The following is a 23,989-nucleotide window of genomic DNA, read 5'->3' as shown; positions in this document are numbered from 1 at the left end:
GATCTCAGATTATGAATTTGATCTTGATGTTGAGTGCAGAGATGACCTAAAAACAACTAAAGAATTAAAAAAAAGAGAGAGAAAACCTGTTTTGTACATATAGCGTGAGAATATACATTTTATGTTATTAACTGGTAATATTAATGCTGATGTTAACAAAGCACAATTACAATACTTTTAGGTATTAGATGCTACTATGTGATACAAGCCAAGTTTATATCTCAAATGTATTTACACGTAGCAGAAGGATGATAGCAGGTTGTTTTAATTGCTAGAAGTACAGCAGGGTTATGACCTTTGAAGAGGGCACAATCACCTGAGTAAGAAAGAGTAGGCTGTTGAGACCTCTCAGGCCGTGGACAGAGGTGAACATTAAGAGGCAGCAGCAGGTGCCATGTGGACGGCGTGCGTGCACGGGAAGGTGGGCAGTGTCTGGGTCCCCTGGCAGGATGTGAGCCATGGAGGAGGTGGAGGGGGTGATGGCGACAAGAGGGAAGAGGGTCACCGCAGGCCAGGTGAGAGTTGACTTCTCAGGTGCTGGCAGGTGCACGGGGACAGCTGCTTGAGAAAGCCCTTGTAGCTACAGACGGTTCAGGCCAGGGTGCGCAGAGATGAGGTGCTGAGCCAGGCAGAGGCTGGGAGTATGGCTTGCCGTTCCCGTGGTGCTGGTGAAGTGGGCCACGTGTCCCTCCTGCTGGAAGAGCTGGTTTGTGCAGCTTGTCCTATGCTGAGCCTAGGCAAGCTCGGCTCCATTGGTGGTGTCCTGGGCGGAGCCTCTGTGACACTGACGGGGGATGACACTGCCGGGGGATGACACTGCCGGGGGATGGGCTGGTGGGAGCCCTGGTGGCCTGCAGGGATGCTGCCCGGTTCCTCCTGAGTCGTGGCTCCTGCTTGTACAAGACGCTCGTGGGATGCTGGGAAGAGGTGCTGTTGTGGGCGGGAGGTGGACATCTGGACCCCTGGCTTGAGGGGTGCTGTGGTGACCTCCTTCCTCACTTCATGGTTCTTGTGGAGAAGTGTTTATACAGTTGGGGTGAGGGGAGCATCCCAAGGAGGGTCCCCTGGTTTCTTGTTGTCTCACATGGACAGCGCTGTGACCCTCTATGTGGGGGTCCCCAAGGCCAGGCTCAGCCAAGGCAGCCGAGCCATGAAGGGTAGCAAGGGGTGCTATGCTGTCCCTGCACCCTGGGTGGATGGATGGTGGCCCCAGGTCAGGTTTAGGGGGACCATGGACTGTGGGACAGGGGTCGGGGGCTGCAGTGAATCTGGGGCTTCTGACTCAGGTACTGGGTCTGATGGCCCAGCCATCCTCCGTAAGTCATCGTGGGGCAGACAGCCCTCCCTCATGTCTGTGCTCATCGACTAGAGTTGGCAGCCCACCCAAGGCCACCGTGCCATGCTCATGGCCCAGACAGCCTGAGAGGGAAGCGGTGCTGCGGTTTATGACATGGGCTTCCGTCACGGGGACTAGATCCTCCTCTGTGAGGCTCTGTGCTGCTGTCGTGACCATCATGTGGTTCGGATTCTCTCTGTGCGTGAAGCTGTGCGTTAAAACCCCAGCATGCTCAGAGCACTAAAGTCAGCTTACAGTCACCTTATGTCACCGAAAGCCATCACAAAATCAGTGCTGTGCAGACGTTTATGTGAGCGATTCCTGCTTTTGAGAATCTGCTTTTTTTACTACTGAAAGTTAGATCACCAATCTTTGAGTTAATTCTCTTAAGCATAAAGAACAAACATCTGGAATGTTTAGAACTTGGGTTCAAAGATGCTCCAGGCTTGCCTGGAGTAAGTGGCAGTAGGTCAGGAGTTTGTACAGTGCGGAGGGGAGTAGTAGTCTGGAAACACTTGCAGTGGTAGGCTCCCTGGAACACAGCTGAGTGCTGCCCTTACATAGAACACTCACAGCAGATTACCACCTCTTTGCTCAGAAATGTGTATGATTATTGTGAATAGTGGCACGGCGGCTTGAGAAAACAGAATAACAAGCTTTTCAGCTCCGTCTTTTTGGAGGAAATCACACACTTGCATGGTAGTTTATTTGGAGGTGGCTCTGATGCAATTTTTGTTGTTTGTTTGTTTGTTTGTTTGTTTGTTGTGAGCTTAGAAGTATGATTTCCACCAAAATACTCATTGACTTGTTGCCAGGCTGCATAGGCATACAGAGGATGTTAGCACCGTCGATGAACTCAGGCTAGTGGTTATCCCGTCAGGGCCATCTGAGGCTCATTCCAAATAACCCGCCACTGTGATGGTAGGCGTCATCTCCTTCCTGACTTGTGTGTAGGAAACTCTCTGTTCTAAAACTAGCGAAAGAAATGACCCATGTATGCAAAAGGGGCGGCCCCTGTCCCCGCAGCAGTCCAGGACTGAGAGAAAAGAGGACAGGGCCTGGGGCACACTCTTATGGGTGCCTGAATAGGCGGAAAGACCCCCTGCAATTCATCATTGCGGCAGAGTAAGGGCCCCCTTTCTGTTTGGAGCGAGAGCTCCTATTTATTTGATTTCATGTTGTACCCTGCACCCGTGTCCCTAATCCACCTGTCCACATGCCGCCACCCAGGCACCTCCAGGCCACCTCTGTTTGCACCATCAGCCCTCACAGATGTGAGGTGTCCACACTGGTATGTCCTGGGAACCGCAGGCTGCAAGGTCTGTGCCAGCTGCCCCTCGAGGCTCTGGTCCCCCTGCTCCTGCATGCCGAGGGCTGCAGTAAGTAGAGCCTGGCGGTGCTGGCACAGCCCCATTCTGACCCCGGAACCCTGGGTAGGCCCCATTGTGACAGGGTGCCTGGGGCAGAGAGCACTGATGCCCTTCGTGTGCTTGTCTGACTTAAGAGGCCCAGAGAACCGTGAGTGTCTGTCTTTCTGACTTTGGTGTTTCTCGTTCTGGGCGGGGGTGCTGGCTCCCTGGGGGCTGTCCCGGTGCTTGCACGAGGGCACTTCTCTGTGAGAGAAGGAAGAGAGGGGAACCACACACCTCACCCACTTGGGGGGTAAAGCTGGGAGGGACAGGACCAGGCCCAAACCTCGGGCTTCACCATGCAGTGACCTCAGGATGGTCCTGGTCCTGGTCCTGGTCCTGGTCCTGGTCCTGGTCCGGGGGTGGGCAGTGGAGCATCCAGGACCCCGGGGAGGCACAGGAACTCACCACACTGTCAGCCTGAGCTTGCTTCCCCGCAAGGACAGAGTTCAGGATTCTGATTCTTTACCTCATGGTTACTATATGCCATTAGCTGTGAATGTTTGTGCGTTTTTTTAATTACGAGTTCTATTTTGAGGTTGCAGGCAGATGTGAGCAGTCGGAGAGAGATCCCGTGTGCCCTTCCCCCAGGTTGCTGGGCCATAGCAGTGTGCAGACCTGCAGGCCAGCCTCCCCACCAGGGGTTCGGGGACACAGAATCACCCCCTCCTGGCCCCTCCTGGCCTTCGGTCAGTGCCCTGCTCACAGGCTTTTGTAGTCCGTGGCCGCCACTCAGCCCACTGCTGGCCCTCTGTCTGCAGTTCCACCTCCCACGGCCGAGCAGCGTTGTGCCAGGGGAACCCCCAGAGGACACCTGGGTGTGGCCTGCCATGGGCCAACACAGACATAGGCCTGCCGCTGCGTGCACTTGTGCAGTCCAGTGCCCAGTGGTGGGACCACTGTATGCAGGGTGTGGGCCTGATTTTGTAACAGACCCCCTTTCTCTGCACCCCCGCAGCGAAGTGTCTTGCGTATCTCTGCCGTTTCCAAGCTGGATGGTTGGTGGAGTTTGACGTTTTTTATGTAGGTGCTGTTTCTTTGTGGATGGTGTGGCTGGAAGGTACTTTCTTATTCTGTAGCTTTCCATCATCATTACAGAGTTGGGCAAAGCAAAAGTGTTTGATTTTGATGAATTAGGTTCTGCTTAGCAGTTTCGTTGAATACGCATTTGGCGTCAAGTCTGAAGTCTTTGTGTGCTCCTAGATCCTAGCGGTTTCCTCTCATGTCTTGTTCTAAAAGCTTCATAGCTTTTACATTTTATATTTAAGGCCATGATCCATTCTGAGTTTTCACACAAGGTGTGAGAGTTTTGGGTTGGAGGTGGGTTCTGCCCCACCCTGTTTGCTGAAAAGGCATCTCGGTCCATCACTTCGGTGCCCGAGTCAGGTGTCACGGGTACGTACATCTGTGCGGGTCAGTTCTGGGTTCCCGTCTGTTCCCTTGATCTAAAAACATTTTTGTCTTTTCTTGATTTTAAGGTGAAAACATTGCATTTTTCACTTTCAATAGGATGTTGGCTCTAGGTTTTCTCTTGATGCTCTTTACCAAGTTGGAGGAGTTTCCCCCTCTTCCTGATTTTTGGGAAGTTTGTATCCTGACTGGGTATTAAATTTCTCAGATGCTTTATCTGTTAGTGATATCAGTTGGTGTTTCCTCTTTGGCCTGTCACTGGAATTTTACTTCTCTTGTAGGTCAAGGAACCTTTTTCTCACAGTTTTCAAGGCTTTTGTCTTTGTCTTGAAGAATAAACTTGATGACGTGTCCTAGCGTGGGTTTGGGGGTATATCATTTTTGGTTTCACCCAACATTTTGAATCAGAAAGTTGAATGTCTTTCACCACATTTAGGACATTTGTAGCCCTAGTTCTGTGAGGACTTTTCCTGTTTCTCCTCCTGGGATCGGGGACGCAAATATCGAATCCTGTCCTCTCATGTGTTCAGAAAGCACGTGCTTCTTCCCTTTCCAGTCTCCCTTTTCCCCGTTGTTCAGGTGGAGCAATTCTTGTCACGCCCCACGTTCTCTGTCCTCTCCATTATGAAGTTGAGCCCATCCCACCTGTTTTTTTCAAATTGAGGCTATGAAAATGTTTTCCGTTCTGAAGCTTCTGCTTGGCTCTTCGTAGCTTCTGTTTCTTCTTCTTCTCCTTTTTTTTTTTTTTTTTTTTTAAGATTTTATTTATTCGTTCATGAGAGAGACAGAGACATAGGCAGAGGGAGAAGCAGGCTCCAATGCAGGGAGCCCAATGCAGGACTTGATCCTGGGACCCCAGGATCATGCCCCGGGCAGAAGGCAGGTACTAAACTGCCAAGCCACCCAGGGATCCCCAATAGCTTCTGCTTTTTCACTGGGTTTTCTTACCTATGTCACATGTGCTTGCAGTCCTTGTGTAGGCATGCTTCACCATCGCGTTGGATCCCAGAGTGGCCATTCCCCACCGCCCTTCTCATTTAGCCGGGGGCCTTCCTGGTTTTCGGTAGGACGCGTGATTTTCCATTGAAGCCCGACGTCTTCACATCACATGGTGAGAGTCGGGGCCTTATTCCCACCGGGTGCTGGGCTTCTCTGAGGTGGACACACCGTGGCCCATTCGCGCACGGGGAGATGTCCACGTCTACACTCAGCCTCCGTTGGCACCTGTATGGGTGTCACTGCTGCTGCCAGGCCGTGGGGGCTCCGGCTGCCCCCCGGGGTCACCGCCGACGTGGGGGAGGGATGTCCATGTTACCACGGGGTGAAGGTGAACATCTGACTCACACCTCCCAGCCTGTAGCGGGGCCTCATTACTGCAGGTGAGGTGCTTGTCTGGGCCCCACCTGCCATGGTCTCCCAAGGACTCTGCCTGGGGGACATAGCTTGTGGTGGTGGCCTACAGCAGAGCACTGACTGGAGAGAGCAGGCTGCCCTTGGGGCTCCATGTCTGCCTGTTAGTGTTCTGTGTTACCCACTCCTCTTCCTGCCCTCCCTCTTCTGTCAGTCCTCTGTGTTTCTCTGGGTCTCAGAGTGAGCCCCCAAGGCCCCCCTGCCTGCCTGGGATGGTTGTCAACTTTGGGATTCAGAGTAGACAGTGAATCTCTTTGTGGTTTACTTCCTCTTGGAGGGATGGTCCCGTTTGGAGGAGCTGCGCAAGCAGCCTGGTGTCGGGGCAGGGGCTCTTGCCCTGGGGGTTTGCTGCCCCAGAGTCCCCCTGCCGAATGCGGGAACTGGGAGCCGAACCATCTGGGACCTCCGTCATGCCATTCACAGTAACAATAAGCTGTTATGTGTTAACACAGTAACACAGCTTTAATGAAATAGCTTGTTTGCCAAGTGGACAAGCAGTCAAGGAGAAGAGCGGCTTGTTCTGCGATTGTGGCTCTGGCTGCTGCCTCTGCCCCTTGGTGGAAACAAGAAGAAATTCTGTGGCCTCCAGTGTGCTGTGTCATTGGTGAAGGGACATAGGGGCCCTCGATATGGTGGCTGATGCAGCGTTCTGTGAGATGAAGCCGCCCCTAGGGGTTCCCTGTCCACACGTTTCAGGTTGTGGTTAGAACTGAGCCCACTTTTCTGAAGGAAGACTGACATCCTTGTTCTTCAGGAACCTGCTGTTTTCCCACATCGGGGCCGCCGGTCAGCGGGTGTAGTGGTGTCCCTGCGGAGCACAGGGTGCTGGTCCCTCACAGATGTCAGGGAAGGTGTCACTTTGACAGAGGGTACACAGCTGCTAGCACGGCTGCTGCTCTTCACTTTTGGAGTTTGGACATAAAACCCCCATGTTTTCTCAGAATCCTGAGGTTTTCGTGCATCAGCATCCATGTCTCAGGGAGGGTGCTAGTGGCCGGCCACGACCGTGGGGCCAGAGGTGTGGGGCAGACTCCGAGCCCAGCAAGCCACTGCGGGGGACAGCTGCTCGGGGTGGACGCAGAGGCCATGTGCGTGGAGGGCGCCCCGCCTGGGACAGGCCCCAGGGCAGAGCACTATGATAACGCTCGCCGGTTTGTCGTGTTAATGTTTGACCATTTCCCAGAACTGTGCGCATGCCATCCCGAGAGGTACCCCCTGCCTCCGGCGGACAGCTGGCTGGCTTCAGCCCTGGGCACCTTCTCTTGGTTCCGCAGAGCACAGACAGAAAGGTTTGTTGGCCTTGTTTTACAAGTCTTACAGCTTTCGGGATGCCCGGGTAGTTCAGCAGTGAAGTGTCTGCCTTTGGCTCGGGGCGTGATCCCGAAGTTCCAGGATGGAGTCCCACGTCAGGCTCCCTACATGGGGCCTGCTTCTCCCTCTGCCTGTGTCTCTGCATCCCTCTGTCTCTCTTTCTGTCTCTCATGTTATTCAAGAATATTCATAAATAAAATCTTTAAAAAAGTCTTACGGCTTTCTAGGAAATTGTTCGTTAGCGCTTCACTTTTTGCCCTTGGTTATAAAACTAAGGGACCCAGTGCAGCGGTGCTATGCCAGCAGGAGAAGGTAGGTGTTCGCTTCCAGGGGCAAGGTTGCGGCGATGCCAAGCCTCTGCTCTGAGCAGGCGCGTGTGCTGCTGTCGACCACGGTGGCTCCTATAACTAAAATGCTGTGTTTGTGTATGTTTGTGTGCCTGCTCCAAGAGTCAGGAGTCCATCAAAGTGACTTTCCTCATGTGGGACCTATGACGTTCATTTCAGAGTGGTTCAGCCGCCGCGGCAGATGCTTGCGCAAGAGCTGCCAGATAGCCGACCTGGAGAGCAGCCCGGCCCCAGTGGACGGAAGCGACAGCCCAGCATGTCAGAGACAATGCCGCTGTACACGCTGTGTAAGGAGGACTTAGAGAGTATGGACAAAGAGGTGAGGCCCGCGGGCGCCAGCGCGCCGGGGGCAGGGCGGCGACCGTACTCACGCACCGCCCTTGGTGTCCCAGGGACGCTTCCACCAAGACATGCGGCGGCCTTGAGTGATGCGTCGGGGCATCGGCAGCGCTGGAAAGCCCAACCGCGACTCGCCAGTGGGGCCGACGGCCAAGACCTCGTCTCCGTCATTGGCGAGGGTCCGGCCTCGGGCGGGTGGGGCCAGGGCTGCCGGCGGCCTGTGCTGCCCAGTGGGACACCCTCAACGGCCGCCCACCCAAGTCACGGCCGGCAGCCCACTGTAGGATCTTAGCTCCTCCACTAAATAGTTTTAGGGCTCATCAGTGGGGTTTTGTTTCTTCATATGCTTAGTGGTGAGAATAAGGATAATGAGGCCCTGGATTTTCTTTGAGAACCAAATCACACAGAGCTGCAGATATTTTTGTAAGTCAGCCTGTTGTCTGTCTCCGAGTCACCTTCAGAGATGACAGCAGCTCACATGTTAGCCTGTCCCAAGTCCCTCATGCCCTGCCTAGGTCAGCGCCCCTGACAAAGAGGTCCTCCCTGTGGGGCTCTCCGTTGGTTCACCGGGGGTTAGTGCAGAAAACCACCTCATGCATCCAAGCGAATATGGCACCTCCTGGGCACTCCCAGCCAGCCTCTGCCTGGGACAGAAGCTGTGCACTGGCTGGTGCCATGGCGGCCTTGCTTTCTGCTCCAGCACCACGCTCCATGTCCACCGCCACCGCTGGGAGGACGCATACAGAGCAGAACACGTTGCGGTCTATTTTCAGCAGCAGCAGGAAAACGTCAGTGGTTATCCTCAGCACAAACTTAACCAGCAAGATGCGCATTGACCTTATGACAGTCAAACCCTGTTTGCAGATGGGCTTGGGTTCCTTTCTGTGCCATTTTTTTAACATCTCGCAAGTATGTGTGCTGGTTTTTGTTTCATAAAAATGTTTTCTCCAAAAACATTTCCACAGGGCTACTTCTTTCTGTCTGAGGAAGTGGCTGGCCCCACAGGGCCCAGGGAGGAGGGCTGCCTGCACCTGCCTCCCTGCCCTCCTGCCCATCTTGCAGACACACATTCCAGTGTGTCAGGTGGCAACCCTGATTTTGTTACTTGTTCCACGTCAGAGGGTTTTGGAATCTGTGAACTAAAAGCATTAAATGCAACTTTTCATCACTCTGAGGAATAAAAATAAGCCTTCAAGCCTTCCATCTGGCTCCTCGACCACAAGAGGTATGGAAGGCCAGAGCAGCCTTAGACTGTGGATCTGGCGAGCGCTGTGCTGTGCTGTCAGTGGTGCAAGAATAGAGGTCCGGGTCCTGTCAGCCCTACCAGGGAGGCCACTGACACTGGTGTCCTGGCCAGTGGCAGCAGCCGCCAACCCTCCACCCCAGCCCCTCCTCCTAGATTCCTGGTTCTTGGGAAGCATGGTGGGCCACAGACTACAGGGTTTAAAATTGGAAGCTGAGAGGCAGGGACGCAAACACGCATGGCCTCACACATGTATTGTGGTGTCCCTCCCATCTGCAGTTCTGTTTGGAGCAGAAAGGGTCCCCAGGAGCTACGGCAAGTGGCCGAGACTGGACAAACAGTCCATCTTCCTAAGAACTTAGTAACACCTGGCAGTGCTGTGCACTTGGCTGCTAGGTGCGGATCACCTGGAGGCGCAGCAGTGGTGGGTGGTCTCAGAGGAGCTTCGTGTCAGGTTACATGGGGACGACCTGGACAGAGCGTGTCCTGACAGGAGGAACACCCAGGTGTCAGAAGATGCCATGGACCATGCCCACATGCCCAGAGAGGTTGTTAGAGCACCGTGGTCCAGGTGGCAAGAGATGCTTCTCGTCCCTGCGGAGTGCTGGAGAGCAGACACACAGCCTCTATGACACTGGTCTGGGGCCCCTGCCCTGTGAGCTTGAAGAAGTGACGCAGTCTTGCATCCACTTTGCTGTCTCACGAGGTGTGCCACACTCACACAGCTCTGGACCAGGAGCAGAATCCTAAAAGGAGGGAGTAGGACAATCATGCTCCACATGCAACATTCAGAGAGCGCCCCAGTCTGCAGGGCGGTGACCCTGAGGTCGTTCACCAGAGCAGAAGGAAAGGAGGGTGAGGCTCATAGGAAATTTTGGAACCTTGGAAAAGAATCCCAGGAAGTGTCCAAAACCTGGAGCGCGCTGCGATAGAAAGGGGCCATGGTGCACTGGTGACATGTCGGACTGCTCATTTTCTGGTGGCTCATGTCCCTTGGTGGCTATTTGGGTGGATTGCTTTTCCAGAGTCCTGGATTCTGTAGATGTGTACACATTGCAGACTTAAGGGGCCACTTTTCTGCATTCATTTGTTGGATTTATCAAGAACATTTAATTGGATAACAAAATGTTTTCTGTATGAGCTCCTTCAGTGGTGGATCTGCCAAAAACATCTATTTCAAATGCAGTTAAGTTCTAGGAGTTGGAAATCTACCTCAGGACACCCAGCATGATTCGGGACACAGCAGGGGCTCTCTTTCAGCACAGTAATGAGGGGTCCTGGGAATAGGATGGAGCAACATGAGCTCCTGACCTATGTTACTAAGGAGGTCCCCATGCTGCCCCATGCTTCCCTGTGCCATGTGCTCCCCTGTCCCCCCCCCCATGCTCCCCTGTGCTCCCTTGTGCTGTGTCCTGACATCCCCCCGTGCTCCCCTGTGCCATGTCCTCCGTCCCCCCCATACTCCCCCGTGCTCTCCTGTGCTGTTCTGATGTCCCCCTCTGTGCTCCTCTGTGCCGTGTCCTGATGTCCCCCCCCATGCTCCCCTGTGCTGTGTACCCCATCTCCCTCGTGCTCCCCTGTGCTGTGTCCTGATGTCCCCCAGTGCTCCCCTTGCTGTGTTCTGATGTCCCCCTGTGCTCCCCTGTGCCGTGTCCCCCGTCCCCCCTGTGCTCCCCTGTGTCGTGTTCTGACTTATGGTCCCCCATGGCCCCTGGACAATCACTCCATACCTACCGTAGTTGGAATTTTTCAATCTGCCTCCTCCGGCTGCAGTCAGCATTGACAGGTACTCCACAGCTGGGGTGTCCAGAGCATGTCTGTCAGAGGCCCTTTGTCTGGGCCCAGACACCTCTCCTAGCCCCCAGCAGATAGCCCCCACCCCACAGCCCCCACCCTACACCCCCCCTTCATTTCTGTCCCTCCTTTGTTCAGCTGCCAGGGTTCTCTAAACACAGCTCAGCTCGTGTCACTGGAGGCACCGCTCACTGGTGACAGGTACCCTAGGGGCTGTGTGGCCTGCCTTAGCCTATTGTCTTTGTGCCCCAGGCATTGCAGATCCACATCCACCAAACTAGGGTCCAAGACAGAGAGCCCGCCCACCACCACAGTCCCTGTGCATGGCTCCATTCTGCGGGCTTGGCTAACTGCGGCCAGCCATGCCTTGGGGTCAGGTCCCTTGCAGTCAGAAGGTCAGTGGCAGCCTGACAGTGAATCACATGCCCACATCGTTGGCCCCTTCGTGTCCCTGTAGGAGGAGGAGGAGCCAGGCCACGTGGTGAGATGTGGTACGATGCTCTGAGAGCGGCCATGTCCACACATGTTAATGGCACGTCGTTGGGGTCGCTCTGTTTCAGCACCAGTTACTGGTAACCTTTCCCCAGATGCACATGGATAAGGTTCAGGCGTCCCCAGGGCTTTGGCCATGTGCCCCACGGATAAGGGAGGGACTGCTATGTACGCACGTCTGCTGTGATTATTTGTTTAATCACGTCAGTGCCAGATGGTTGTACTTCACGTACCATGGCTCACACGCAGGTGAGCGCCGTGACCTCAGCATCTGCCATGGTTCAGACAGAAGTGATGGGGGCGCCAGCCCATATGTTCACACCGTGGGCAGCAGGTTCCATTTCCACCATCATGTGCGAGATGGGAAGCCTTATTTTGTTGTATGGACGCTTCAGTTCTGTTGAATTGATAGGTTTGTTTCTGATGAGTAAGCGCTATCTGTAAGCATGGTGAGCTCACCCCTGGTTTCCTGCCTCCCTGGGGTGATACCTTTCTTGGGAGGAAGTGGGGCCTCAGGCAGGGGTGCTGCTGTCTGGAGACTCACAGGTGATCCCGTATGAGCTAACCAGAGCACCTCAGGGAGCCACATGGCCCCGAGAGTCTATCCACATGAACAGTCTCATTCAGAGTACTGGCTCTGGAAGGGTCCGCCTGGGGCTGGGAAGCCGCCAGGACTGATTTCAGCCTGGTACCACACCCTACCATGTGCACCCTCCCATGTGCTGCATTCAGTGTAGGACTCCTGCATTGGGAGCATCTTCGCAGAGCTGCTTCTCCTGGCCCTGACGGCAGGTCTACCCCATCTGGCAGCAAACACTGTTTTGCAATTATATTCAGAATAAAACAGGCACATTTTCTATTGGCTTCAAGATGTTGAGACAAAGCAAGTATATTCCAGAAGCTACCATGGACCCAGCTTTGGGGACAGTGGGTAGCACAGGTGTGGCTGCAGCACTGTTTGAGTTCGTGCTTCTGGGTCAGGGTTGTTTGTTACTGTTCAAAACACGTTCATAATGTTTTGCCCAAATTATGGTTCTTAGGGTTAATAGAGTCTTCGACCCTGTGTGATTCTTCACCAGGTGTCACCTCCCAGAGGTGGTGGGTTTTATTGTTAACACCACAGTGTTTTCATGGATCAGGGTTATTCACGTGTGTTTACTTTTTAGGCAAAACACAAGAAAAGCACAGAGTGGAGTACTCACTGTGTTTGTTCCGAGACTGCTGAGCAGTTTTTGTGGTGAGATGTGTGGGCTGTGGTTCTCCCTTTCATGTTAAAGCCGACAACAATCTGTTCTGAAAGTGAAAAGGTTAATATCGTATAAAAACAGAGTGTGTGCCTGGACTCAGTAAGTGGAGTGTTAGCGTAAGTAATCCAGAGACCCAGCAAGCCGTTCGCCTCACATGTGTTGATATGCAGGGAAACATCACAGTTGGGAGAAAAGCAAAGCAGCGCCAACCTGCGTGCCGCCCGGGGGCTCCCCCCACAGCCTCCCCGAGCCTGCAGCTAAAGCCCTCAGGATGGGAAAAGCACGGCCGCAGGGGCACCTGGCTGGCTCAGTCCATAGAGCACATGACTCTTGACCTCAGGGTCATGAGTTCGAACCCCATGTTGGACCTATAGCTTACTTAAAAAAAAAAAAAAAAAGAGAGAGAATTTCAGAAAGAACCAACGAGCAGACAGGTCCCTGAAATTTCAGTCAGTGTGGGTGTGGCAGGGACGGCAGAATGTGCATGGTGGTGGGTTTCCTGGCCCTTCTCCTGCACCCAGTTCTGGGCCTCACGGAGGTGGGGACGTCTCTTGCCAGCTCTGCTCTGGGCCAGCCCCTGTCGTGAAGCTGTGTAGCCACTGTGGGCAGGCACCCAAGACATGGAGGCTCTGCGGGCAGGAGCCTGCGGCCCAGAGAGGACGGAGGTCCCTTTCTCTGCCTCTCTGCCTCAGTACCGTGCAGCAGCTCAGGGAGCACCCCAATTCTGTGCAGGGGCTGACCCAAGCCTCAGGCTTACTCCATAAACAAACGTGGAACAGATGGCACCATGGCGCTGCACACAGTGAAGCAGAGTGTGGTCTTACCCGCCCGTCCCAAGCCAGGCTGGCCGCCTGCTGAAACAAACACCCGCGTTCTCCAGAGGTTCTGAGAGGGTGTGACATGGGAACTGTCCAGGCCCGATCTGACCACCCTTGACGGCAGGGTTCTGAGACCAGCGCTGCAGGAGCAGCCACAGCCAGTGGCTGTGCTCCCTGGGCAGAGAGAACTGCATGTGATGAGGCACAAGCAGCGGGAATTTCGGAACTGAGACAGACACGCTCACCCAAGTCGCTGACAATCGCCCGACACGCCCCTGCTGAAGTGGAGGCTGCAGAAACCACCCTGAGGACGTGCAGGACGTCCAGCTCAGGATCCAAGCTTCGACGTGTGTGTCGTTGGCATCCCCAGACAGGGGCAGGACATCGCCATGGGGCAGAGACTTGGACGAATGACGACTGGAAACCACTAGAACTTGGTCACAGGCATAAATTTACAGGTTTCTGATGCTACAGACCTGTCTGGCCAGTCGTAGAATTTCAGGAAAGCAGCGTGACCTTGTCTACACTCCATGTGTCCTCCTAGCTCCCTTTTCCCCACGACTACAGCAAGCCTTGGAGAGCGGGCTTGGGTCTGAAGAAGGCCCTGAGCAGCAGGGGCTCTCGTGTGCATGTCCAGAGAGCAGATCTCCGGTCAGGGCCACACGGACAGGGCGCACGGTGTAATTCAGTTTCCATTGCCATGGGGATGCCCAGAAGAAGCGGCTGGAAGATGGCTGAGATGCGGCCATGCCACAGAGTCTCATCCTTGGTGTCGTGAGCGTGTTTGATGAGCAGGAGGTCCTTTCAAAGGCTTTCATGGCTCTCATGGCAGGCTGAATATTTTCCTCTGTGCCCTCAGCCCTCTAGGCTGTGGGGCTGTGCCATCTCCTGTGTGTGCAGCTTAAGCAGCCTCATGGTCCTGCCAAGTGGACTAATCAGGCACCGACATTGGGCAGAGACCCGTGGATCAGCCACAGATACATGACATTCAGGGATTTACGTGGGTCAGCAGGCTTCCCAGGGAACCATCAAGGGAATTCCTATGTGTCTCAATTTGGTGTTGTGTTGGATTCTAGGAAGCATGCAGTTCTGTGGTTAATCATGGATTTTCCAGCTATTTTGAGATAATTCATATGTATTGGCCTGTAGAAAGAAACCCCTTGAGGTTGAAGATAATACATGCAAACAGCATTTTAACAGTAGGAACATGAGATAGGGACACATGTCCTAATTTCTCCTGTTCTAGAGCACCAGTCCTGCGGGCTCAGCCAGGCCAGTGAATGCAGGAGGCCAAAGGAACCGTGGCGATCCAGCCACCTTCCTGCAGCGAGGGCCACCTGCGCAGGTATCCGAGCGTCCTCTCCCAGCCTGCAGGCTTCCAGGCCAATGGCAGCACAGACAGCGGGCAGGCTTTTCCTCAGTCTTATCTCTGTCAAGTTTACAGGTCCGGGTAGACCGGGCAGCACTGCCTCCATCCCTTTGTTCTGTGTCCTCCTTGGAGAAAGGAATCTTTAATGCATCTAAACACAACTCCCATTTTATCAAGAGAGGAGGTTGCCTGCTAAAGACCGTGACTGGGAAGTCTGCTTGTCTAACCGATGAGGGCCTTGCACTCCTGTATCTGGTGTCACCCTCCATGACTTCAAGTGATTTGTGTGCACGTGTGTCTCATGACCATCCCACGTCCCCAAGATGTAGGGTTGTCTACACCTGACCTCAGCCAGGTTCATTTCTGCCAGGCCTGAGGAGACTACCCCAAGTGTAAGGCCCCCTCTCTGTGGGGTCTTCCCCAAGAGCACCTGGCTGGCGGGTGAGGCAGATGGGGATCCTGCACCTGTTCCCAGCAGGGCTGGGCTGCACACCCCAGGCCGGGGGGGGGCGGGGGGGGGGGAGGATCTGTTTCTTCTCTTTCTGGGCCCCCTCGGCTGCCTTGTGTCTCCGCAGACAGAGGCTGTGAGGAGTCAGGGATTCTCGTGCTCCTGCGTCTTCAAGTGAGTTGATGGGAACGTTTCCCGGTGCTTTCACTGTGATCCACGTTGGCCCTTTGAGAGGTTTCAGGGGTTAGTTTCATATAAAATGAATTTTGTTTTTCTGTTCACGTACTTTTAGATTCTTATTCTAAAATTTTTACCCTAGTATCTTTTAAATAGTATTTACAGAGTAAATAATTCATTTTAGATTACTGTTTTTCAAAAAGCCCAGTTACCTTTTTGTAAAGAAAAGCTCTGGAGAGATGTCTTTTTTTTCCTGAAACAGTTCCTTTTACGTGAGTAAAGCAGAATGAGGAAGACTAAATTTAAGTGTAATTTAGATACAGCCAGATTTTTATGTGCATCCACAATGTTGGTTTGGCTGTGCAAAATGTTTCTCTGAATCTTGCACACAGCTGGCAGAGTGAACATACACGTGAATTAGTGATCTGCCAGCTGGAAGAGCACCTGGGCTGGTCAGGGGCACAGCTGACACAGCGGGTCACTTCGTGGTCTCCAAGAGGCTGTGACTGTGGACTTTGGTGGTCACATTTAAAATAACTGATTTTTTAAATTCTTTTTTTTCCTCTTGAAAAGGTATGGTGCAGAGTTAAAGGCCTGAAGTATTTTCAGAGGAAAGTTTAATTGAATATTCTAATAGGTTTGCTCATCAGTGTAGAGTAAATACAGCTGGTTGAATATAGCAGTGAAGTGTGAACGTGGTAGCTTCATAGAATTAACTGCATGATTTCTACTAAATGCCTTTTAGCTTAGGAGCAAACCCTGTGTGTTACGTTTAAAGACTTTATGGTGATCTGATGATTATTGCTCTGCTGGCTTACCCGTTGCTGCACGGTTCCCATATTCTCACATGCTTGGGAGTGACTGATGGTCTCAGGTCAAAGGTGCTCTGCTTGGGGCCCCCCTTTATCCACCAGAGGCTTTGTAACTAGATGTCCCTGCCCCAGACCGCACCTGGGGGCTGGCAGGGCAGGAGGGCACATGCTCAGCCCTTCCTAGGGACAGGCTGTGGCTGGCCAGCCTCGCTGGGAGGCTCCTTGAGGGGCACCACCTAGTTGTCCCTGGAAAAAAGTCAGTTTTTATGAGTTAAATATATCTGACCACCTTTCTTCCTTTGTGCATTTTGTGGAATACACTGGAAACCTGGTCTTTCTGAATTGATGGATTTTTTTTTCAACTTAACATTTAAGGAGCCATAACATTCTGTGGTTCCAAGTTCAGAAAGCCTGAAAGCCGCTATGAGCATACCCTCAGGCTCCTCCCCTCACTGCGGCTGAGCCTCAGCTTCCCTGCAGCACGTGGCCTGGCAGTGGGGGGCGGTGCCCTGGTACCTGGGGGCTCTGGTCTTAGGTAGACCTGCTGAGAAGTGGATCAGTTCTGTAGCCTCATCTGTTCTTACCCAGATGTGCAGGTCACACCAAGCAGCTCTGACACTGCCTGGACCCACACACCCACCCTTGCCAGATGCCATTCACAAGTGGGGCATCCCAGGCCATCACCCCGTGTCTGATTAGCCAGCTGGGATCAGGGTTCTCACAACCCCGAGGGGGCTCCATCACTTGCGAGGGCAGCTCCCCGACGTCAGGACTCACTCACATCTGGTGGCTTATTAAGTCCTGAAGAACAGGACACCGAGTAGATGAAAAGCCGCCCAGGGTGAGGTCCGTGGGCTTCCGAGCGCAGAACCTGCTGTCCCCGTGGAGTGGGGGTGGGCCGCCCTGCCAGTCGTAGGTGGATGTGATCAACCCGGAAGCTCCCCGAGCCCCGTACTTTTGGGATTCTGAGCAGATGGGTCATTGCCTCCATCTCCAGCCCCTCCCCTGTGGGGAGGACGGGGACTCCGGGCTTCTCCTGGCTGCTCTGGTGACCAACGCCGTCCAGACGCCCACCTAGAGTTGCCTCATTAGAAAAAAAGATGCCACCTCAGCCAGGAGCTCCTGAGGGCTGCGGGACTCTGCCAGACACTGGGGACAGAGACCAATAAAATAAAAGAAATGCTTTGCATTTCTTTAGCAGTTTTACAGATCAGATAAACTTGTTAAATAATGATTCACTGTGAGATCATAAAAATTATGTTGACTTATGGAATTTTTGACATCAGTTTGGTGTTTCTGGATATATATTTTGGGGGGAAAACACGTTCAGTTCTGAAGCATGGTGCCTAGGACTCACTGATGCACATGTGAGTGTGGTCATCTTTGCATTCCACTGTGCACCTTTTTTAATAAGCTGATGTTATCATCCTGGAACGTTCTGGCACTTCTCAGGCAGTCATATGCTCAGGGATATTATGGGGGTGTTGAAGCAGAGCTTCTGAGCCTGGGAGTTCCCCCTGAACTTCTGCCCTCCAGGCTTGGCCACAGTGACCACACCCACAAAAGGCTGCCCTGTGCTGCCGGACCCCCAGCCACACGCAGCAGGGGATTTTGCCATTTTTTTCATCACATACTAAGAACAGAGAAAAATAGCTGTTTCACTTGTGCCAGGAGAGCATCACTTCTTGAGAAAACAGCATTGTTCCAAAAATGTAATTGGAGGTGCTAGAAATCCAGACCGAGTGGCAAACGTTTCTGTCGCACAGTGGGTGACCTCCCACTTCTTACGTTCTCCTTTTCACCTGATCTGTGTCGTGATCCAGGGTCTTTGTTAGAAGACCAGGATGAGTTTGAGGTCATGTGGAAGGCACGCCCCCCGCCCCCCAAATCAAACATGGCTCCTTCTGACTGAAGGGGTGTCAGGAGGCAGCTTTCATCCCCCTTACCTGGGCAGCTGAGTTGCGCTGCTGGGAGAGCCTGGGAGCCTCCCATGCTCCGTGTCCCATGCTCCGCGTCCCTGGGGCCCTTGCTATAGGGGAGCAGGGAGGGCCGATTCTAGTGCCCATGGCTGTTAGTTCCCATCACCCTCATGTGGCATGTCCATAAGTGGTTCAACCTGAGGCCTCTGGGAGCGAACACACTGCCTGGACACAGCTGGGACTCCACCCTGAGGCTCCAGAGCACCTCCTAGAACGCACACGTTCTGTGCAGCTCGTTGATCATGAGCACTCTAATAGAATGCTCTGATTTTCACCATTAAGTTCACTAGTGCGGTAGCAAGAAAATCCCCATTAGAATTGTGCTGCTGAGAAGTGACTGGCCAGCCCTCCGCGTGACCTGCCCCTGGGATCCAGGAGGACCTGGTGAAGCCACACGGTCTCGTGGTAGCAGGTGGAGGGAGCAGCCCGGAGCCTGGACCTTCTTGGCTCGCCCTCACCCTCCCTGTGCACCTGCTCTGTGCCCCTTGGAGCCAGCTGCCGGGGCCAGGCAGCCGTGGACCCGGGACCCACGCGCCTGTGGTTGAGCCTGGGCAGGAGGTCATGCACGTTGGTGTAGGGGCCAGGTCCTGGGACTTGTCTGGGAGGTAGCTGTGTTCACACGCTGACTCTCCTCCTCTGCCAGGTGGATGACATCCTAGGAGAGGGCAGTGACGACAGCGACAATGAGAAGAGGAGACCAGAGGAGGAGCGGAAGGAGCGGCCCCCACCCCGGGAGCCCCAGGCCACACCCGAGGCCACACCAAGCAGCGAGAGGACCAGGGCAGGCAGCCGGGGGCCCAGGTAAGGGGGAGGGGCAGGGGGGGACGTCTGCAGGTGTGTCACAGAGCAGACCCTTCAGACTAGCATTCTCAGAAGGTTTCACTTATGGTGACGTGAACTTTTATCACGTTTGTGATTTCAGTTATTCCTCGTGGAGATTTTTCTGCCCCTGGGCAAGCACTTTGTGTGTAGTGGGGTTAGTACAGACCCCAGGACGGTGCATGGCTGGCACAGCATGGCACAGCCCCTGCCCCAGCTGGTCTTCTCTCAACTTCCCCTTCTGCCATGGAGCATAGTGGGGCTGCCTCAGGGCTCGCTGCAGGTCAGTGGATCAGGGCCGGCATACATGTGTGCCCTGCATGTGCTCTGCCGGAACTGGGCTCTCCCTGTGTGGGGGTGCTTCTCTATATCCACTCGTCAGCTCTCAGCCCGTCTGGTCCAACCCTGGGATGTTCTGACAGGAGGAAACAGTTCAGAAGAGCTTAGCTTGCTTGAGCAGCCCTGTTACAAACAGGATTGGGCCGGGATCAGAGCAACCAGTGGAGAGAGGGCGGAGGTTCCTGGTTCCTGTTAAGTTTTACTCTGAGAGGGGATGCCATGTGCCACCGAGCCGCAGAGCAGGAAGATGTCAGCCAGTCACAGGGCGCTTGTTGACTTGCCAGTCCCGCGGCGGAACTTTCCAGAGCACAGCGGTGCTCTTCACGGTGGTGAAGTGCTGTCCAGTTATTTTAGGAGCTAATTGGCTGAGCTCTGTACCAGGGGAGGGTGAGCTGGCACGATCATTGCACTGGGTTGTCTTCAGCCCTGTGCGGGGGTCCCACCAGGGTCCCTGACGAGCTGGTGGGGCAGCACTGGCCAGCGCCCATGACGCGTGACATCTTCTCACTGATGTATAACACACTCAGCTTCCGGTCTCGTGTTCTCTGCCAAGTAAAAGATTCCGAGCAGTTTTCACTAAGACTCAGAAAGGCCTGGTAGGAGCCCACTGGGAGTGTCCTCTCCTTGTGGAGACATGGCTGTGGGCGTGCAGCCAGCTGAGGCTTGGTGTGCACCGAGCCCAAGAGGGCACGTCGTGTCTCTTCATTTTCACCGGGTCGTGTCCCAGAGAAAACAGGCCCCAGGGTTTTGCTCATGAAGAACATTCGCTCTGATGAGGATCGGTGCCTGCCTTCTAGACTAGAAGCAGCCGCATGCTTGGTCCCGAGGGAACAGGTTTCCTGCGTCTCCATGCTCAGCCATGCGTGGGACAGAAAGCCCAGCCACCCACTTGGGAGTACCCGGTCTTGGGAAGCATCTAAACAAAAGGTACCCACCCAGCAACAAGAAACTTGAAGTCCTCCAACATGTGGCCTGGGGGTCACGTTTGGTGGGGGCCGGGCCCTCGACAGTCGCCTCCTGAGTGTCCCGAGGCCAGAGGCTAAGGCATCAGCTCAGACTCAGCTGGCCGTGTGGGATGCGCTCTTACCTCCTCAGAGCTGGCTTCCGCTTGTCCCCAAAGCAGGGACTCTGTCCGTGCTCCTCCCTGCCTGCTAACCCCTGCTGGCCTGAAACTCCCCCCATGGGGCTGTGTCAGGAGCACCAGGGTTTCTCGGTGTGCCACATGGCTCTGAGCCCTACCACAGCAGAGTCAGGTGCACTGGCTCCCCGGCTGCTATCGCGGATGACAAGTTTGTGGCCCTTGTTTCTTTCTCTACCAGGGAAGTTGGGAGACGTGCTTCTCTGTGTGTATTTCACCCTTGTTTATGGATCGTAGGTGGAAGTGAGTGGTGATGGGAATGCGGGGCTGGCTTCCACAAGAGCGTCTGGGTGGCAGCACCTCTTGCTGAGTCCATTCAGCCAAGCTGCTCTGTGGGATCTTGAGGTCCCTTGAACTAGAGAGTGAGTTGTAATGGAAGGAGGGAGGCAATAATTTATCTGTGGTTCGTTCTTTTTTTTCAAATAACAAACATCAAATGCCTGTTTTACAGCACTTTCATTCCTCGACATAGGGATAAAGAAGTTAAGTATGTGTTTGAAAAGCATTTGCTCAAACCAGTTGTCTTCAAGATGTTAAAACATCACGCAGACACGTCATCATCACCACCGTTTGCAGGTGGCGAGGCGGCTGGCGTGGACAGTGTCCCCAGGGTCTCACATCAGGACCATCTGTAACCAACGTTTGCTCTCTGCTTACATTTGGGTGGGAAGCAGGGCACTGTGGGAGTCAGGGTAAGGCTCTGTTCAAACTGGAGTCTGAACAAGTGAAAATGACAGTGTTTCTACTACAAAACCATTCATTAACTCATTAACTGCCAAAAATACAGCGTCATAGTTGGTAACATTGAAGAAATCTGCCTGTAAAGGTTAATAACTGACATGCATCCAGGGTCCTGCCACCTGGCCACCTGGCCCCCTCCCTCTGTCCGCAGAGCAGCAGGTGGCCAGCCTGTGCTGCAGATGCGCGGACAGCTGGGGGGCTCTCCTTCCAGAAGGCTCCGGCAGTCCCACGGCAGCAGGTACACTGGCTGCACAAACAGTGTACCTGCACAGGCTGCACTAGCAGTGCTTTTTGGTGTTGGGTGATGAACTGCACTAGGGAGATGTGTTGTTCACTGGAAACAGTGGAGGAACAATTGAAATCTGTACTGGTTGAGAATGAGCCTTGCACAATGGTTGCAAGCCCAGAAAACGGCTCAGGTGGCCGGGGTGGACATTGGGACATTGTTGTGACCCCAGTACATCCTTTCCTGTGGAAGCCGGCAGGAGCATCTCTGCTCACGTGGGCAGTAGGACATTCACGTGCTTCATGCCCTGTGGCAGCTGCGTGGTGTGCGTCTGTACCAGGGGTCAGGGCCTTGTCTCCTGTTTCAGACCCCTGTGTGCGGGGGTCATGCTCTTGTGCACATGCATCACTCAGAATTCTGAAAGGTCAGAGGTACTTATGGTGCCAGCCTGACACTGGGTGGTCATGTGGCTCCAGGGAGGGTGGTAGAGGTGTCGCTCCGTGAATGCAAGTGGCAGTGCTTGTTTCTTTTTTTTTTTTAATAATATATATATATATATATTTTTTTTTTAAGATTTTATTTATGTATTCATGAGAGACACAGAGAGAGAGAGAGATGCATAGACACAGGCAGAGGGAAAAGCAGGCTCCACGCAGAGAGCCCGACGTGGGACTCGATCCCGGGTCTCCAGGATCACACTCTGGGCTGCAAGCGGCGCTAAACTGCTGCGCCACCAGGGCTGCCCCAGCAGTGCTTGTTTCTTACAGCACGGTGTCTGGTGATCACTTCTCACCAACACAACATGTAAACAGTAGCGGCACCATGGTTCCATCTTACTGTCCTTTTCTCTTAGGGCTGTGCTCAGGCTGGACCCTCAGAGGCTTCCCCCTAAGGAAAGTGACTTTGCCAGAACAGCCAAGCTGGTCATTAGGCACACAGCAGCTGCCCTGGCCACAGAGAGGCCTGACCCAGCTGCTGCAGCACAGGAACCACAAGGCCTGATTCCACACAATGGAAAAGAGGCGGTGGGAGAAGTCGCTGGTGTGCACGGCCCAACCTTGGAGCCCACAGAGCGACTCCCACATGACCTCCAGAGGTGCACAACCACCGCAGGTGCGCTCCTGGGACCGAAGGACCGTGCAGGGAAATGAGAGCAAGTAGATGGACGATGCTGCGAAATGCAGCAGGGGCCCAAGGGTCAATGGGAACCACAGAAGAAAGAATTAGCAGTGTGGCATGTGTGCTCAGAGACATGGGGCCATGGTAAGCTCTCCCACACGCCCACAGCAGGAGCAGAGGAGCACGAAGGCAGAAGGGCAGGAAACCTCCACCTGGATGGAAGGCATTCCCACACGCCTAGAAAGCTCGACTCCATGCAGGGTCAGCCAGAGATCCACACCCAGACACGTTGTGGTAACAGTGCTGAAAGCTGGAGACCACACACATGGACAGCCGAGAGCACCTGCAGGACTGGCAGCCAGCTTCCCGTCAGAGACACAGCACATTCAGTATTGGAGAGGACCCCACAACCAGACAAAACTCCATCAAAAGTGATGGTGTGATGAGGATGTTCCCAGCTGGGATCGTCTCTGAAGAGAATTGGTTGCAAGCCAGCTTGCCTCACGAGAAAGACCGAAAGGAGCTGTCGTGCCGGGAAGCCAGGGACCTAGACAGAGCAGCATCCACACAAACACCTTGAGCACCGTGCGGGGATCAGGGAATCATCAGGCAGCTTGAATTTATACTTTTCTTCTTTCTTCATGTCATCGACACAAGGAGCAGTTGTGGACGGTGCTGTGTATGGAGTTGTCAGTGGGGCCTGTGGTGGAGAGCCGGAGTGTTCACTAGTGACCACACACAGGCCATAGGATCAAGATGCTTGTAAGAAACAGGAAGTTAGAGGGTTTGCTTGATGTGGTGTAAGTGTGTGTGTGTTTTCTTTCTTTCAGCTTCTGTATAAGCTGTAAAACGACGTACAGGGTACGGGTTCTAACAGTGTGTAGCACACGTAAACACCCCAGGAATGACAGAAAGGGCGGCCCTGAGCTAAGGGCTGTGTCCGTGCCCATATCTGACCTCCTGAGACACGGATCAGCTTGCCATCCATCCTGACGATGTGACGTGGGGTAGCAGCGCAGGGACGGCTGCTGTCCTGCCATGTTATGGGAGACAGGCTTGCTGCCAAAAGAGGGCAGCAAAGATGAACGGGCTCAGAGCTTCACAACCCTGCAGCACAACCAGTGTGAGTGGGCAGTGATAGAGACCAGCTGTCCGGCTCGCCTCTGTGCTCCATGTGGTGAACAGTGCTGATGGAGCGAGTGGCTCAGCAGCACGTGGAAGCCGCATCGATCGTGGCAAGGCCAAGAGGCAGGAGACGGACAAACAGCCTCTGGGTCCTCCCACAAGCCTGTGGGACATGCCGGTGCCAGGAGTCATGTGAAAATGCAGCGTGCCCATAGGGCCCGATACCACCGTTAAGAGGAGTTGCACCATAGGACCCGTCCTCCTGGTCCCGAACAGTGCAACCCCCGCCTCGGGGTGGTGGTCGTGGGGTGCCCGCGCTGTGCCGATAGTGGTGCCTGTGAGGCCAGACCCTCGGGAGGCAGGGTGCGGAGGTGAAGGAGGTGCAGCAGCCTCCTGGTCTCCCCTGCGAGGGCATTAGGAGTTGTCTGGGGACGTCACTGTCAGGCTTTTCAGAAACTTGCAGCCACTGTGGTCCACATGGTTTGGTTTTGGCAAATGTCCTAGCCCAACGCCTACACATTACTGTGAACCGCGTGTCGCT

The 23,989-nt window shown here is 54.1% G+C and overlaps 1 protein-coding gene across 8 annotated transcripts in view; it reads left to right on the top strand.

The window, feature by feature from the left end:
• The window catches only part of CTDP1 (CTD phosphatase subunit 1), a 59,175-nt gene that overhangs the window by 25,912 nt on the left and 9,274 nt on the right, over positions 1–23,989 (top strand). For 2 of the 8 annotated variants that reach the window (XM_025421934.3, XM_049111582.1), the window contains exons 11-13: positions 7,383–7,542; positions 18,585–18,742; positions 22,058–23,061. In XM_025421934.3, coding sequence (XP_025277719.1) covers positions 7,383–7,542; positions 18,585–18,742; positions 22,058–22,355 — 616 coding nt within the window. In that variant the 3' untranslated portion in view covers positions 22,356–23,061. Of the gene's footprint in view, positions 1–5,124; positions 5,267–7,382; positions 7,543–18,584; positions 18,743–22,057; positions 23,086–23,989 lie in introns of those variants that run through there. The other 6 variants (XM_025421937.3, XM_025421936.2, XM_049111576.1 and 3 more) reach the window with 5 other exon arrangements.

This window comes from Canis lupus, chromosome 1, assembly GCF_003254725.2.
Source record: "Canis lupus dingo isolate Sandy chromosome 1, ASM325472v2, whole genome shotgun sequence".
In the NCBI taxonomy this organism is placed as follows: Eukaryota; Metazoa; Chordata; class Mammalia; order Carnivora; family Canidae; genus Canis; species Canis lupus.
Note: the sequence above shows the minus strand (reverse complement) of the source record. Positions and strands in the feature narration are given on the sequence as shown.